Consider the following 17017-nt stretch of genomic DNA (forward strand, 5'->3'; position numbering starts at 1 on the left):
CAGCGATCTCAGGCTTCTCTCTCTCTCTCTCTCTCTCTCTCTCTCTCTCTCTCTCTCTCTCTCTCTCTCTCTCTCTCTCTCTCTCTCTCTCTCTCTCTCTCTCTCTCTGCCAGGGTCTGCCAGTTCATCCACAATTGAGAGAACCCCTTGGTGTTTTACCGGACATTTTCGTAGGAGAGAAATATTCAACCTTTTGTGCACAGATCTACAATGGTCAAAGTCCCTTCATGCCACCGCTTAGCCAACTGATTAATGACAGTCATTGCATGATGATAGGCAATAAACATCGATTTCGGCCACGTTCACTTGAGGTCACTAAGAAATGAGACAATGTTCCTGTGGCGTGTGGATGAAATGACCTATATCGCTGACAAATATGAATGTAATTACAAAGAAACTGATGAGCAGGTCTCTCTCTCCAGCACTATTTCTCTCTCTCTCTCTCTCTCTCTCTCTCTCTCTCTCTCTCTCTCTCTCTCTCTCTCTCTCTCTCTCTCTCTCTCTCTCTCTCTCACACACACACACACACACACACACACACACACACACACACTACACTTACGCACGCGCGCATAGGCTACACGTAACCGTTTGGCCACTCCTGTTGTGATTGACAGCGCAACGGGCTCGTGATGGATCCTCCTCCACATTCGTTCGCATCGCGCGCCACTGGCTGTGGTCTGAACCAGTTCACTTGATTCGCGCTGCTGAAGGCTTGGTAACGCAAGTTTGCGCTCAGGGATGCGGGCGCGAGGAGACGCCTGATCATGGCTTTTTACTGGATATTTCCGTCCATTTTTATCCTATATTGCATCGGACTGTGTCAAGGAGTGAGGAATTATCCAGACAATGAAGGTAAGGTTAATTCTGTGACACTCTGTCTCTCTCGAAATCACAGCTCGTGCCCTCTCCTTTGGCACCGGCTAACGACCTGGTGATGGAAGATCAGCCTAGCCTCCTTCAGGGTATCCTGCCGGATTGTATCACGTAAAAAAATATTATTTAGTGTACATAATTGACAAATTAGAGAATGTGAGGTGTTATCAAGTGTAGTTATTTAACACGAAACATAGATGTGAAATATACCAAACATATCCTTGTTCAAGTCGCTTTCCTGAGCGTCCAATTGAAAATATACACATTGTTTTACGCAACAACTTTTTTGAGTTTGAAAGAGATTGCGACTCAGTCTAGCCTTTTTTTTACATTATATGTTTAGCTTGTTACTCTGTGTGATATAATGGGAATGGGACCAGTTGTCTGGTGTTTTGGCTGTTATGTGGAACTGGAAACACAGAAGTTAAGGATTTATGGCAGCGGATTTGAGTCATGTTTAGTCGTTCAGGCTTACATTACAGCGAAAAGATTACAAACGGACATATGACTTGATACTCAATTCCAAGAGCTATGGGCTACCTTTCATCTTTCCTCGACGAAATATTTTGCTCTCGTGTCCAGGGAGTATGTGCCCGTTGCTATTCAAATGGCTTTATAGGGTTTCTTGCCTGTTGGAGAAATGAAGTCAATGTGTGGATGCGCTTGTCTTTTTTCCAAGAGCATAACACAGTGAAATGGTGTCTTACAAAAAAGACGCTTTAGATGAAATACTTAACAACCCACTGATATTCAGTGACTGTATGGCCATTGACTTCTAAGGGGGCAATTTCTAAGCGTTTTGACTTGGTGGAACCTCCGAGTGAATTCGTTTAAGCGTGTAACAACACAGTATGGGTCACGTTGGGATGTGACAAGGATCCTAAGAATAGAGCCCACACTTTGGCATGGAGAGAGGTGACATTACTTCCCACAGCGAACTAATAAACAATAACGAGTCTGCCCAGGGGTCGCCTACGAACACCTACTTCGACCCGCGGGACCCAGCGCTACTCACACAATTGTCAAAACTGCTAGTTAATGTTTTATTGAGACCGCATATACTGTAGTCACGAGCACCGAGAAAACCTTGCACACATGCTGTGAGGATTCCTATTGATTCGTGGATCCCTCTGATCTAAGGTAGCCTACTCGGGGCTACTGAAGGTGAAAATAGGGAGGAAAGTAAGCACCACAAAATCAATGACAAGCTCACTAGGGTGTACTTTTCAGTGCTGCAGGCGTCACAACCAAAGCTCCCTCTAGCCCACCTCTATGTCTCTGTCACACACACACACACACACACACACACACACACACACACACACACACACACACACACACACACACACACACACACACACACACACACACACACACACACACACACACACACAAATAATTTGACATGTCTATTGTTGGCCTGTAAGGGTTATGTTGAGGGGGGATGGATAAATTTAGTTGTTTTGCTGGTTAGGTTGATGACAAGTTGCACCCATGGTTATACTAGTAGGCCTATTGTTGTTATCATGCAGCAATTTTTACTGAGCAGATACATGTGAACAAAATCAACCTCACACTTGGTGATGGTGCAATACATTCTATCGCCAGCAGGGGGTGTTCCAGAAACAATGTTCATGTGCGATAAGAAAACCCAGGTAATGTCTCTTGTAGTAGCAGGCATAGCAGTGTGGTTGAGCAAGTGTGTGAACAGGCAAAGCCTTTGATCCCACACCGGATGCTGTGCGTGTGTGTGTGTTTGCGTTTCAGGCTAATATTGCTGCCATTTAGTACTTCATGCGCCCGCACGCTGAAGTGGTTTGGTGTGTGTGTGTGTGTGTGCCAACGGGCTCCAAAATGAAGCTTTGTTGTTGAAGAGCCTACTTCTGATTGAGGCACTGACTGGAGCATTCTCCTGATGAGTGTCAGTGTGTCAGTGTTTCATGCTCCTCAGCACTTCTCTAGCTGGCATGAGCAGAAAGACAAAGGAGCCGCGCTTGCAAAAACACAACCTCCCCCACACACCACAAGCACCGCCACCAATGTTGCCAGATTGGGCTGTTTCCCGCCCAATTGGGCTGCTTAGGATGGCCGTGTGCGGGTAAAAATGGCATTTAGCAGAAAAACCTGCCACATTTTTGCCATAGAAATCAATAGAATTGGGCGGGATTTTGTGCTTCTAGGCGGGTTTTGACCATGTTTTGGGCTGGAAATCATCAGCCTCATCTGGCAACCCTGACCACAGGCACCAGCACCCACCACCACCACTTTGTCATTGGGCATACCAGCCATTGAGACGATGCCTGCTTTGGTGGTTGTTTTCCTTGTTTGTTTGTGGTCTTCGTCTGGGTGCCAATTCTCTGACGAATAAGCAGAGGATTTCTGATTGGGTGATGACGGTCATTCTGTGTGCAGAGGCCGTGTAGTACCGACCGGTTATGTCTCAGTTTCCTGTGGTTTTCATGCCCCCTTCTTTTCTGTTTATCTCCTCGGCCCAATGAGTTGCATGCTGAAAGTGTCTGTCTGCTTAAAATTCAGTGGGTAAGATAAGTGCCCAAGGACTCTCAATTCAACAGAAAATGGTGGATGGTGGTGGCACAGTTTGAATACATTTACTAATCAGGGGCCTGAAAAAATCCCTCGCGACACACACACACACACACACACACACACACACACACACACACACACACACACACACACACACACACACACACACACACACACACACACACACACACACACACATGTAGCCTATATATTTTCTTTCCAGTTACTATACCAGTGCAATCGTCAAATGTGGATTGATTGCCCCTCGGCCGCTCTTGTGTAAAACCACCTGTTATAAAGGCTGAATGGAGGAAGCGGGGAGAGGGAGAGAACCCCGAGAGAACCTCACACAGAATTGTCTCAATCATCTTCTTTTAAATGGCGAGCACGGCTGCCAACCCCCCCGGGCATTGTGTGTGGATTATAGCCTAGCTCCCCTGCCTGTGCTGAGCTGAGGCGCCCTGTATTGGGGTGGGCATGGAGACCAGAGCTGCCCTTATTAGCTTCTCCTTTCGCTAGGACGCCCGCTGAGGAGGGGCTCTTTCCTACGCCTTTTGTTTCCCCGAATCCCCCCCCAATCCATCCGTCCGTGGGTTTCCTTGCCCAGGTGATTAGCATGAGAAAGAGTCCCATTTATTCCCCCTTTGCTCGGCTCTCCCTCACAGGGGCCTATAACGCTGCAACCAACCAAGGCTCTCCTTGTCCCCTTCCTCCCTTCTTCTTTTCTCTAGGATAAGGGAGGGATTGTAAAGGCCTTGGCTGTGTTTTCTTCGTCGGCTTTTTCTTCTTCTTTTTTCTTCAGCTTTTGTTTTTGTGGTGTCTTTTTTTGTTTCAGGGGGTGGTAATGAAGGCTGGTGTGTCTTTGTGTTTACGGGGGACGGGGGACGATCCTTAGGTCCCTTCTCTGATGTCTGATGAAGAAAACCGGCTAGGCCTCCACAGATTCAGTCCCTTACTTGTAAAAAATAAGAAAGCCCTCCTCATTTGCAACTCAGCCGGGAGGTTAAGAGGGTCGCCCGTTTGTTGACAGATTTCAGCGACATGCTAATTTGAGGCGGGAGAAAGAATAAGACACATTGATGAGCATGACATTCTGCCCGGGCTAGACTCAGAAGTGACTGGCTGCTATAATTTGCTGCCAAGCTCTTTTTTTTTCCAAATTTGATGTTATTCACCCGCGCCACGCTCAAGCAGCAACACAACCCTCTTGAGACGAGCTAAATACGTCTCCTGCTTTGTGTTTTTCTTTTTCTTCTCATGCCGGTTTGGACACCGGGCAGTGGCAGTGCTTTCGGCCTCTTCAAGTCACTGTGGTTCACACCAGAGTAAACGAACGCATTCACAGACACGCACTGGTGGTCAATGTGTGCGAGTGAGTGACTGAGAAGTGCCGACCAGCTCCAGTTGTGGTTCTTGGCTTTTTTGGTGGGATTTCGGCTAGTGTGTGTTCGGCAGAATGGTGTTGTTTCAGCTGCCAGGTCCCCTTGCTCTCCCTCTCCAATCTCGTTCTCCTCCGCTCTCGATTCTGCATTGGGAGGAGTTGGACGCTTCCAATCTTCAGGGAAGATGCAAGACTTCTGCAAAAAACCTCATCTGGCCCTTGCTGGCCCCTGTCTCTCCAAACAGCGTGCACTCCATAACCTCTTTCCCTTCATCCCTCTCTCCATCCCTCCGTCCCTCTCTGTATCCCTCCATACACTCTCATCGCCCCCAGAGCTTGAACAAGCGCCTCCTGAGATCAAAGGCCCTGCTTCGAGAGGGAGAGAGAGAGAGAGGGAGAGAAAGAGAGAAATCAAGCGAGAGGAAGAGAGAGAGAGAGAGATGAAGAGAGAGAGAAAGAGAGAAAGAGAGAAAGAGTGGGAGAGAGAACGAGAGAGAGGGGGAGAGAGAGAGAACGAGAGATAGAGAGAGAGAGAGAGGGAGAGAGAGAGAAAGAGAGAGAGAGGAAAAAAAGTGGAAGAGAGAAGAGAAGAGAGAGAGAGAGAAGAGAAGAGAGAGATGATGTGGCCAGGGGTGTTTTGCAGGGGAGACAAGAGCTTGCGAACAGGAGTGATGTACTGCCAAAGGAGTGCGTCTGCTCATCAAAGCCCTGCTAGGCAACATAGGGGCGAAGTAACGCCACCCTCCACCCCCAGCACACACACACATACACACATACACACACACACATAGGCGCACACACACACACACGCACACACAGGCGCACACACACACAGGCGCACACATGTGCATACAGACACACACACACACACACACACACACACACACACACACACACACACACACACACACACACACACACACACACACACACACACACACACACACACACACACGCAAGATCACACACGTCTCACACACACACACACACTTCCCGCAGACCTCTTCACCACACACTCTGGAGCTCCGGCCCGGCAGCATTCCCGTCATTTCATCCACAACGACATAACCAGTACTGCGCCTAGTTGTGGTCTCCTCATCTCTTCGCTGGCCAGGGCTCCTTCCAAAACTCAAAAAGCAGACACAGGGTGGTCCTGCAGCCCACCACACACTGTCCCCCCCCTCTTCCTCCTCCTCCTCCTCATGCTTCTTCTCCATCTCCTCCACCTCCTCCTCTCACTTCTCCAGTTAGCTCAGACACGGTGGGCAGGATCAGATTTCTGCCCTGGCTCAGGAAATTAAGACCCTAGCCAGGTCACAGGTCATCGCGCCTCAGTCTAATGGCCTGGCGCTGGAGAGAGAGAGAGAGAGAGAGACCGAGAGAGAGTGAGAGCGAGAGAGAGAGAGAGAGAGAGAGAGAGAGAGAGAGAGAGAGAGAAAGAGAGAGAGAGAGAGAGAGAGAGAGAGATCCTTGTTGTCATTCTTATCGACAGCCCTGTCGAGTAGTGTGGTGTGAGTTCAAAAAGTAGTTAAACAGATTTATTAAACGTCAGCTTTGGTCTGTGTAGAGATATCCGTATCAGATAGAATGCTGGAGACAGAGCCTGGTTGTTATTATCAACAGGCCTGTCGAGTATTAGGGTTTAAAAAGTAGTCAATCAGATTTATTAAAGACTTTATTAGGACAATTTTGCTCAGTACAAGTGGTCTTCTCAGGTTGGTAGGGTTAGGGACGTCCATAGTGGACATGACGCTACAAAGTGGTCAAGATATCAGAGCTTTCACTAGAGAGATGTTGTTTGCTGTCAAATGCTATCATTATTGATAGTCCTTCCGAGTAGTACGATGAGAGTTTAAGAAGTAGTCAGCGATCAGTGTCATTATGTTGAGCCGCAAATCTTTGCACCTATGGTCATGCCTTTCAGTAGTTCAATTGTCTTGTTGGGTATAGGTAGGGTTAATGTAGTCTGTACAACCATACAGGAGTGTGTGTGTGTGTGTGTGTGTGTGTGTGTGTGTGTGTGTGTGTGTGTGTGTGTGTGTGTGTGTGTTGTGTTGTTTATGCATGTGTACGTGTGTGCACAATAATCAATATCGGTCATTGCCCAATTTTATTCAGAATTGAGCTCTGCAGAAGTGAGTCATTCCTGGACAGAGCCTGGTTTTTGTCATGTCTAAAATTTCCCCAAGTATTGCTGTTATATGCAGAGCTATAAATAGAAGTGGGTTGTGATTGGTAAGCAATGCATCTCAAGAGCAGACTGCATAGACAGCTACAGTAAGACTCTGCTTGAGACTGTGTCTTGGCTTCAAATGGTCTCAACCTTTATGAAAACATGACTCTGTTACGCATTTACGTGTCAGTAAATTTGAAAATGAAATTGGACTGATACGGTAATGAATAATGAAGCTGCAAGCTGTGATAATCCAAATTAAAACAAAAAATACATATGAATGTTATGAGTGCTTTTTTAGTTTTAAGTTTTTTAGTTTTATCTGTTTTCTATATTCAACAGCTCTTTCCCAATACAATTTAATGAGACGCGCCTGCATGCTGATTCCAATAATGCATTATACATGGCTAGGATTCACATCGGAACCTTCAGTTTTGTTTCTGGGTCAGGGAGCATAAGTAAGCAGCCTTCGGTAAACGAATGAATGAAGTGGAGGAGGGGTGCTGATCTCTCTCTCTCGTTCCCACTCTCTGTCTCTCTCTGCATGTGATTTTTTTTGTTGGTGGGTGTTATGTATGTTTGTGTGTGTGTGTGTGTGTGTGTGTCTCTCTCTGTGTGTCTCTCTGTGTGTATGCCTGTGTGTGTGTGTGTAAGTGTGTGTGTGTGTGTGTGTGTGTGTGTGTGTGTGTGTGTGTGTGTGTGTGTGTGTGTGTGTGTGTGTGTGTGTGCCCTTGTGTCTGCGTATCCCTGTGTGTTTTTGATGGGGTGTTCACCTCTCTGTGTTTTTCTGAATAATGACATCACCTCCCCGGGGGTCTGGAGGTGAATGCCGTGCACCGGCGGCTAATTGAGTCTGGGAGCTCGTGTAGCTCCGTTCCCTCCCTCGTCTGGGTAGTCTCTTGGGGTGGGGGCAACATGCGCCAACCAGCCCGGCAGCCAGGCAGTCAGGCAGGCTCTGATCTCAGGAAGAGCGAATGGCGCTGCGCTGTGCGGCACGACGCTGCAACCCTAGACATGATGGTGCTCCTGTGCCCAGGGAAGTCGGCAGGGGGGGGACAAAGGGGTCTGTCATCCCAGGCCCAGGCATAGGGGGTTCCAGAATGGATTCTCATTGCATTGAATTAATGTCATTGCATTGTATGTATCGGGTGAGGGGGGGGGGGGTCCTTTCAGATTAGTTTGTCCTGGGCCCAGCCAAAGCTTCCAACGGCCCTGTCTGTGCCACATATGGTTAGATGGTTTGGCGGTGCGTGCATGTACTGTATGTAACCAGATGCAGCAGCTATATGATCTAGTCGTACATGCATGTGGTGCTTATAGCAAAAACCACAAATTGATAAAGAAAATAGTTTACGTAGCACTAGCAGCAGATGTGTTTAGAGAACTGCTGGAGTGCTCTGGGGTGTGCTTTTGTGCTAATGGGGTGTACGTGTGTGCGCGCGGCGCGCGTGTGCTTGTGGTCGTTCATGTCTACATATATGTGCAAACATGTGCACACATGTGCTAATGTGTGTGTGTGTGTGTGTGTGTGTGCGTGCTCGTGCGCGTGCATGCTTTTGCATGCCTGCGTGTGTGTGTGTGTGTGTTCATGAGTACATGTGTGTATGTGTGTTGCACGCCGAGTTTTTTTTTTCATTTTCTTATCAGCACACATCCCCAAAGGACTTGCCGTCTCCAACCGCTACCGAAAATGTGGAGCTTGCTATTTTCCAGCACCATCTCATCCAACGCAATGCGAGCACACAAAAAACACGGTCCCTTCACTCTCATCATTACTCCCAGGCAGCCCTGGCTGGAGGTTGACAGTCATCTATATATTATCCGCCCACTGCTGACACAGGCTATTAGCCAGGGAAGGCATCCTGACCTTCCGCTTTAATCACCGCAACAAGTGGCCTTTGTTGGGGGAAGCTTATTCTTTAACTAAGTGGCTGCATGGCAGGTCTCTTTCTGCTTCACTCTGACGGCCGCCTCTGCTGAAGTCGAAGTCTTGTCAGGAAATAATATTACGTTTTGAAAGCCCCATTGGGGACTTCAAACTCCATCTGCCATTGTCACTGTGACACAGCACTCCACAGCACACAAGTGCACACTGCACACAATGATATTGCATTCATGCCTCAACCATGCAAGGGGGCAGCCCTCAATGGCGCCCCAAGGGAGCAGTGCGGCGGGACGGTACTGTGCTCAGGGTACCTCAGTCAAGGAGGACGATGGGGGAGAGCACTGGTTAATTACCTCCCCCACCAACCTGGCGGATCGGGAGTCGACCTCTGGGCTACAAGTCACACCTGCATACCCATGACTACCCGTTTTTCCTCATAAACAAAGCCATTTGTAGGGTTATATGCTGGCCATCTTTACATAGATGTGTTGAGAGAGAGGGAAAGAAAAAAAAAACCCTTAATATTATTTCCCCTCTGTGAAAATACTTGTTTTCCGTCTGCACAGTAAGCGTTTTTTCCCCAGATGTGTTTTATGCTACAGTAGATGCTGAGTTATCATCAGAATGAATGATATGTTTTCCATCAGCCTACAGCACTACGGAAGCCCATAAGGGCCAGTGTGGGAAGTTTAAAAGCTCCTTCTGGACTTCCACAAAATGATTTAATTTTTTGACTCTCTTGGAATACACTCCCTTAATCTGTCATTTTCCTCACCCTTAAATGTTTTTGCAATCAAATGGTAGAAAGTGGAAAAAGCTAGAACATGCATTCATTATTATGACAGTATGCACATTATTTATCACCATGTATCACATCCCTTTGGGGGTCTCTCTATACACACACAGTACATTTTTCAGTGTTAGTTCAACACCTAGAGAGTGTATTTGGTCCCAGAGTACTCCTAGAGTGCTGAATGAACACTGCATTTTTTTTACTGTGTACACTAAGCATGCATTCAACAAAACCCTTTTTATACGTAAGTTGTGTGGGGCTCTGCCAGATGCCTGGTCTCCTGGATGTGTCCCAGCTTGGGAAACTTCCGTCTGATAGCTTATCAGATTGAGTGGGGATCTGGGGGTCCTGCACGCTGTGATAGCTCTGACAGTTCTCTCTTGTAATCTCTGATATCAGAGAGAGAGAGAGAGAGAGAGAGGGAGAGAGAGAGAGAGAGAGAGAGAGAGAGAGAGAGAGAGACTGGACTCCTGCCTGCCTGCCTGCCAGCCAGCCAGCCAGCCACCCATCGGCATCTTCCTCTCCTCTCCGCTCGTCTTGTTTCGTGTCGTCTCGTGGAGAGCAGCCAAAGATAATACATTCCCAAGACCACACATCATGACTTCCTGTCAACACACTCTCTCTGTTTTATTGACTTTTTGTTTTGTCTCGCCACTTTTCTTTGTTTTGTTTTTTTGTCTTTTTGTCTTTGTTTTTTTTTGTTCATGGTCCCCTCCAGTGGCGAATAAACAAAGAATAAATCTGAAGAGTGCTGTCCTTCGCTTCATTTATCCCCTCTAGGTTTTCCCACATTTCCTCTATTCATCAATCTCTAATGATTCAGTGGGTTGGTTGACCGATGTGTAATGCAGAGCCTCCCAATCGTTTCAGGCTGAAGGCCTTTGTCATATGAAAAGTGTATGCAAGCAACACATTTTGCAGAGTTAATTCAACACATACAGATTGAAATGTAACACTCATAGTGTTAATTATACACGCCACTTGTTGAGTTAGCATCACACATTTTACTGTGCACCATGTTAGAATGGTACTACGGGACAGAGCAAATCTATATTTGCTATTATGTATTGATATATTATCGTACTCCTATTTCTTATGAAACATGGATTTGGAAGGAGTCAGTATAAAGAGTCATAACATTTTGATTCATCACAGCCCTAGACTGAGACATCAAAACGTTTTGTTTTCAAACAATGTCAGGAGAGCAGTCCATTAGGTGAAAAGGAATCGTGTTCCACCAAAAGCCAGAGAATTGCACTGCGATGTATTCTGTTGGCAGTGGAAGAGTAGATAAAAATGAAATGAAAAAAGATGAGTGAAAGAGTTTGAAAGTCGAATTGGGGTTGTGTGAGTTGGAGGCTGTTAGATGTCTAGTATGAGACTGCAGACAGTGTGTGTGTGTTTGTGTGTGTGTGTGTGTGTGTGTGTGTGTGTGTGTGTGCGTGTGTCTGTGTGCATTTGAGTGTGTGTGTGTGTGTGTGTGTGTGTGTGTGTGTGTGTGTGTGTGTGTGTGTGTGTGTGTGTGTGTGTGTGTGTGTGCGTGTGCGTGTGCATTTGTGTGTGTTTGTGTCTGTGTGTGCATTTGAGTGTGTGTGTGCGTGTGCATTTGAGTGTGTGTGTGTGCGTGTGCATTTGTGTGTGTGCGTGTGTGCGTGTGCATTTGTGTGTGTGTGTGTGTGTGTGTGTGTGCATTTGTGTGTGTGTGTCTGTGCCGTTGTGTCTGTAGTATGCCTGTATGTGTGTGTGTATGTGTGTGTGAGTGTGCAGCGCGCCTGTGTGTCTGAGGCCCGGTGGGTGCGACTGTGCTGTGCAGCGTGTGCTGTGTGCTGTGTGCTGTGTTGTGAAGTCTGGGCTCTGGGCTCTGACAGGACGGATGTCCCTCTTGGCCCGGCTGGGAGAGACGAGACGGGCTCCCGTGGAGACTAGAGCTTCACTCACGCCTCATGCCTCATCCTCTCCGCTCCGCTCGCCTCCCCTCTCTCTTTTATTCTCCCAGCATGCACCGGCTGCCCTCCCATAGGAGCGGGCCTATGACTTTGCTTTGACTTTGATTGACAGCGGAAGCCGATGCATATATAGCACCCATCTTTGACTTACCGCCAACACATGTTGCTGAATTTGCCATTGATGTCGAGCACTGACATTCGTAGGGCATCTTTTTTTTCCACGTCCCACTCCGTGTGTGTGTGTGTTTGCGTGTGTGTGTGTGTGTGTTAGTGCACGTGTGTGCATGAAGGAGAATGTGCAGCAAACCTCGTCGGACATGGAGTTGTCAAATTCAAAGATATTTTACTCCGTCCTCGAAGACGTCTTACAGGGGGTGACTGCAAACTCACAAAAGAGAAATTGAATGGGCTGAAAATCGCATAGTACATTTATTCAGATGGATGATTTTATCTCGCATGGTCTCACTGGTGACCATGGCAGAATAGCATATTTACATAGACTTTTCAAAAATGGATGCCATTTTTGCAGTGTTTTAGCATTACCTACAGTACAAAGAATGAGCTATCTGACTGTTCAGACAGCTACTGAGGGCACGGCAATGTTCAAACTATTTAACTACGGAAGGTTTGCCTTCATTTCTATTCACATGGCCTTCCCAAGCCAATCTAATCAATGCCCGTATTTGAAGTTTTTAGTCATAATGTGACACATTTGAATACTGTGTAGATAGGGTTATAGCTAGTTAATAGCATATCTTCAATGAAATAGTTAGCCATCATTTAAAACTTAAGTAGAGTCCTTACCTCCAGGGAGAAAACATTTCTTAGTATGGAAAAGCCAGACTTCTGCATGAAATCAAGTGTAGCATGAGGACCAGATTTCCCTGACTAACTTTCTAAATGTGGCTGTAGGAAAGAAAGAAAGAAAGAAAAAAAAGTCAGCTGCCGATCATTCCATCACATAGCCATGAAGTCATCCTTACCTGCCAATAGAGCCAGAAAAAAAATAAACTGCAGGATTGTTTTTCTTTCCACTCTATGCAGTATGTTTTTAAATCCTTTTCTGTAGTCGAGAATTGAGTGCACTCTTAGAAAACGGGGCTCCAGGTGACAATGACATTGTGTTTGAAAAACACTCCTGTACCTAAAGTAGTTGCTAATTGCTTACCCTACGCACTAAATGTATTGTGGATGAACTCGCACACAAGGATGGAAAAAAACAAAAGCCTCTCAACTGTGTGAAAACATAGGTACATCTTTGTGTAGACCTATATTTAAATCAGAGTGAATGTCTACTTCAGTGAGAGTGCCATTATGAGTCGAGCAGACACATTGTCACGCACATTATAGCAACTTTGGATTTTGCTGCCTCTTACCTTGTTGTGTGTTATTACATAGTATGGATCCTGGATCCTTGCAGGAACACATGTACACACACACGCACGCACGCACGCACGCACGGGCACACACACACACACACACACACACACACACACACACACACACACACACACACACACACACACACACACACACACACACACACACACACACACACACACACACACACACACACACACACACACACACAGAAATGAAACAAGGGCAGGGACACATAATAAGGGTACAATTTTTGTGCTTTGCCTTCTTTCAGTGTCCTACATTGTTCAGACAGAATATGTATTTTGCATGTCATTGTGTGTGTGTGTGTGTGTGTGTGTGTGTGTGTGTGTGTGTGTGTGTGTGTGTGTGTGTGTGTGTGTGTGTGTGTGTGTGTGTGTGTGTGTGTGTGTGTGTGTGTGTGTGTGTGTGTGTGTGTGTGTGTGTGCGTATTTGTGAGGTGGAGAGTGAGAGGTGGAGAGTCCACAGGAGCTGGAGCTAGAGGAGAGGGAGGGACTGGTGAGGTTTGGATGTGATTAAAATTTAATCGAGGCGAGTCGGCAGCTCTGTAATAGGCTTGGACGGGAATGGAGACTGAGTAGAAGAGAGAGAGAGCTAGAGAGAGAGAGAGAGAGAGAGAGAGAGAGAGAGAGAGAGAGAGAGAGAGAGAGAGAGAGAGAGAGAGAGAGAGAGAGAGATGGACAGAGCTAGAAAGAGGGAGGGAAAGAGAAAGAGAGAAAGATAGAGATGGAGTGAGAGTAAAATAGACAGAAAGTACAGAGGGAGAGATGGAGTGAGAGCGCAAAAGTGAAGGAGAGAAATGGACTGTGAGCGAAAGTGAGAGAGGGAGAGTGAAAGAGAGAGAGAAATGGATTGTGAAAGAGGTAGAGGAGAGGCGCGGGAACATGGATAGAAAAAGGAGGGAATTCTACACAGGGAGGTAGACAGACGCAGAGAGAGCAAGAGTGAGAGAAAGAGAACACTGTAGACAGAAAGTGGGTAGAAAGAAAGGGATGATGAAGAGAGTAATGGAGAGAGAAAGGGAAGGAGAGCAATGTAGAGGGATGGTGTGTGTGTGTGTGTGAGAGAGAGAGAGAGAGAGAGAGAGAGAGAGAGAGAGAGAGAGAGAGAGAGAGAGAGAGAGAGAGAGAGAGAGAGAGAGAGAGAGAGAGAGAGAGAGAGAGAGAGAGAGAGAGAAGAGGCGTGCAGCTCAGGGCCTGAAGGGAGCTGGTGCACTGATATAAATAACTGCTGCACTTCTATTTTAGCCTCCCTCAGCTCTCTCTCTCTCTCTCTCTCTCTCTCTCTCTCTCTCTCTCTCTCTCTCTCTCTCTCTCTCTATCTCTCACACACACACACACATAGACACACACACCTCGCACACAGGACTGCCTCTCTCTTTCACTCTCTGTTGCACTCACACTCCCCTCCTATTTCTCTTGCACTGTAAGTTTCTACCCCCTCTCTCTACCCCCCCCCCCCTCTCTCTCTCTCTCTGCCCGTCTTACACTCACTCTCTTTCTCTCTCCCCCACTCTCTTTTTCTCTGTGTGGCTTTTTTTCTGTCGCTGGAATATTGTCAGAGGACCAGATTTTATGGTGTGGCAGTGGTTTGCAAAGCCCAGCCACGCTTAGCGCAGCGTAACTGTTAGCTTTGACACAGCCTGCGTAAATGGCGTCCAAGACTTCATGTTCCCATCTGTTGTTAGTGTGTACCAGAGGCCAGAATCGCTTGTACTATTTACAGTATTACACCTTGTATATATCCACATCCTCCCCTGATTTGTTGATCCAGACAAAATGTACATTTGCATTGTGTGTAGTGTTGTGTTGTTTTTGACCTGACATCTTGTTTTTGTCTCCCTTCTTCCTGTCTCCCTGTTCTTCCTATTATGTCTACACCTTTCCTCCTCTCTCTCTCTCTCTCTCTCTCTCTCTCTCTCTCTCTCTCTCTCTCTCTCTCTCTCTCTCTCTCTCTCTCTCTCTCGCTCTCTTTTCATCGTCCAGTTACCCTCCTGGACTCTGTGTCAGCGTTGGGGGATCTGGGATGGGAGGCCTACCCAGCTGAAGGGGTGAGTAAAGAATACCACTGCCTTTTTCCAAATGTGTCACGTGTACATTATTACATTGTACTTTGTACATTTAAATTTTGTAAGCTGTGTTGTATTGAGTGATGGAAATAAATGATAGAAGTCCGCAACACTGTTAATGCTCCCAGTGATTTATTTGCACAACGTTTCGGACCTTCGTCCTTTCTCAAGTTGTATTGAGTGATGTACACACAGTGTTGTACTATATTAATGTTATTGTGTCATAGTGCGTGGTGTACTGTACAGGTACTTGAGATATATTTTATGCGACTGAGGCAGACTTTGGTCTTTGCTGTTCTTTGGTCAATATTGGTTTACTATTTATTAATATTCATGAAAAGATCAAATTTGGTAATAGGCAGCACGGTTCCAATGAGTAGCATATGTGCAATACTCTCAAACAATGTCAGGTTGACAGTAAATAGAGACATAATTTACCCGCATGACAATTAATGACAGCAGTCATTGACATTCATTAACCCTCTTATCTGGTTGTGTTAGAAACATGGTAACGTTCATGGTGTTAACGGTCAAAATTGACCGCCTACACAAAAAGGGTAATACTACATAAATTAAAATTCTGCTTTGCATTGCATATAATTTGATTAATATCTTTTAGACATCCTTTTCCACATTTCCAAGGTGATTTAAGGCTCATGGCAGGCTTGTGGAATAAAGAACTACCATGTCTGTGTAGTAGGCTAGTATAGCACCAAGGCACCAAGGAAATGACATTTCAATACACGGCACTACACGTAATGTGATATACACAGACGAATGAATACACTGGAGTCTCGGGTCTTGACCAATGTTAATCGCTTCCACAGACGCACTGGTCATGTTCAGAGATTTTTAGGATCCTGCCGGATACCGGATCCACTGCTTAAGATCCTGCTGGATCCGGAACCGGATACCGGATCCTCCGAAAGGGTTAAAACACATAGTCTACTCCAGTGTTTCTCAAACTTTTCGTGCCATTCCCCCCCACTTTGAGAAACACTGGCCTACTCGCACACGTGGGCCCTTTTTATTACGTTGGCTCAAACTATTTTTTAGACTCATTGGCTTACTGCCTGCACTGGCGGCTTCCAAAGTTCTTTCACTACATGAAGCAATTGGGGTTGTGAAAGACTGACTGAAAAACCTAGGCTAGAGATGCACCAGATCCTGATTTTTAGGTAACTGCCAGATACCGGATCCACTGCTTAAGATCCTGCCGGATCCGGATCCTGTGAAAAACCCTATTATCCTGCCGGATCTGGAACCGGATCTTGGATCCTGTGCATCTCTAGTCATGTTCCTCTGTTCATTGCCTACAGCACGGTATACAAAACATGCGTTCCCCAGGGTCAAAGACTGCAGTGGACCTACCCTATACACAGAGTGCTGAGGTGATATATAGAGAATAGAAATGAGTTTTTTCCCCGTCTTCTTCTCGTTGTGTTGAAGCTTTCATCCAGGTGAATGACAGCGGAGATAGCATGTTATAAAAAAAGAAACATAAATGGAGGTCAAGTGCAGCTATAGCTGTTATCGCAGTGCGCTCTGTGCTCTGCTCTCTCTGTCACTATGTCCCCTCTTCCAAGACCCATGTGAAAGAGAAATGAAATTGATGTGCACTCAGGGAGGCCATCATTTTCAACCAGATATGTACTGTATATAATCGACCAGTAGTAATTTCGACCAGAGACGCGCTTTGACGGACACAAACTATTTGTTTTTTTTCTTATTTCCTTGTACCACTGGCTCTGGGAAGGTGAAAGTGGCAAGTCCGATAATGGACTTTTTTTGTTGAAGAGGACAAACTGGCACGAGGCATCACACATCAGACGTCAAGAGCCTATTTAATGGGTTTTTGGAGCCTTTGTATATTGTTATTCATGCCTGAATCATGCAGCACTCACAATCAAAACTCTCAGAGCACACATACACACAGACGCATACACA

General features: G+C 46.3%; 1 protein-coding gene across 2 annotated transcripts in view; it reads left to right on the forward strand.

Moving 5' to 3' along the window:
- The first annotated feature begins 689 nt into the window (after positions 1-689).
- The window catches only part of ek1 (eph-like kinase 1), a 156569-nt gene continuing 140241 nt past the window's right edge, over positions 690-17017 (forward strand). For both annotated transcript variants that reach the window (XR_010036144.1, XM_063206911.1), the window contains exons 1-2: positions 690-855; positions 14988-15052. Coding sequence is in view for 1 of the 2 variants with exons in the window: in XM_063206911.1 (XP_063062981.1) it covers positions 768-855; positions 14988-15052 (153 nt within the window). In the remaining variant the exon portion in view is untranslated. The remainder of the gene's footprint in view (positions 856-14987; positions 15053-17017) is intronic.

The sequence above is a fragment of the Engraulis encrasicolus genome, chromosome 9, assembly GCF_034702125.1.
Source record: "Engraulis encrasicolus isolate BLACKSEA-1 chromosome 9, IST_EnEncr_1.0, whole genome shotgun sequence".
Taxonomy (NCBI): Eukaryota; Metazoa; Chordata; class Actinopteri; order Clupeiformes; family Engraulidae; genus Engraulis; species Engraulis encrasicolus.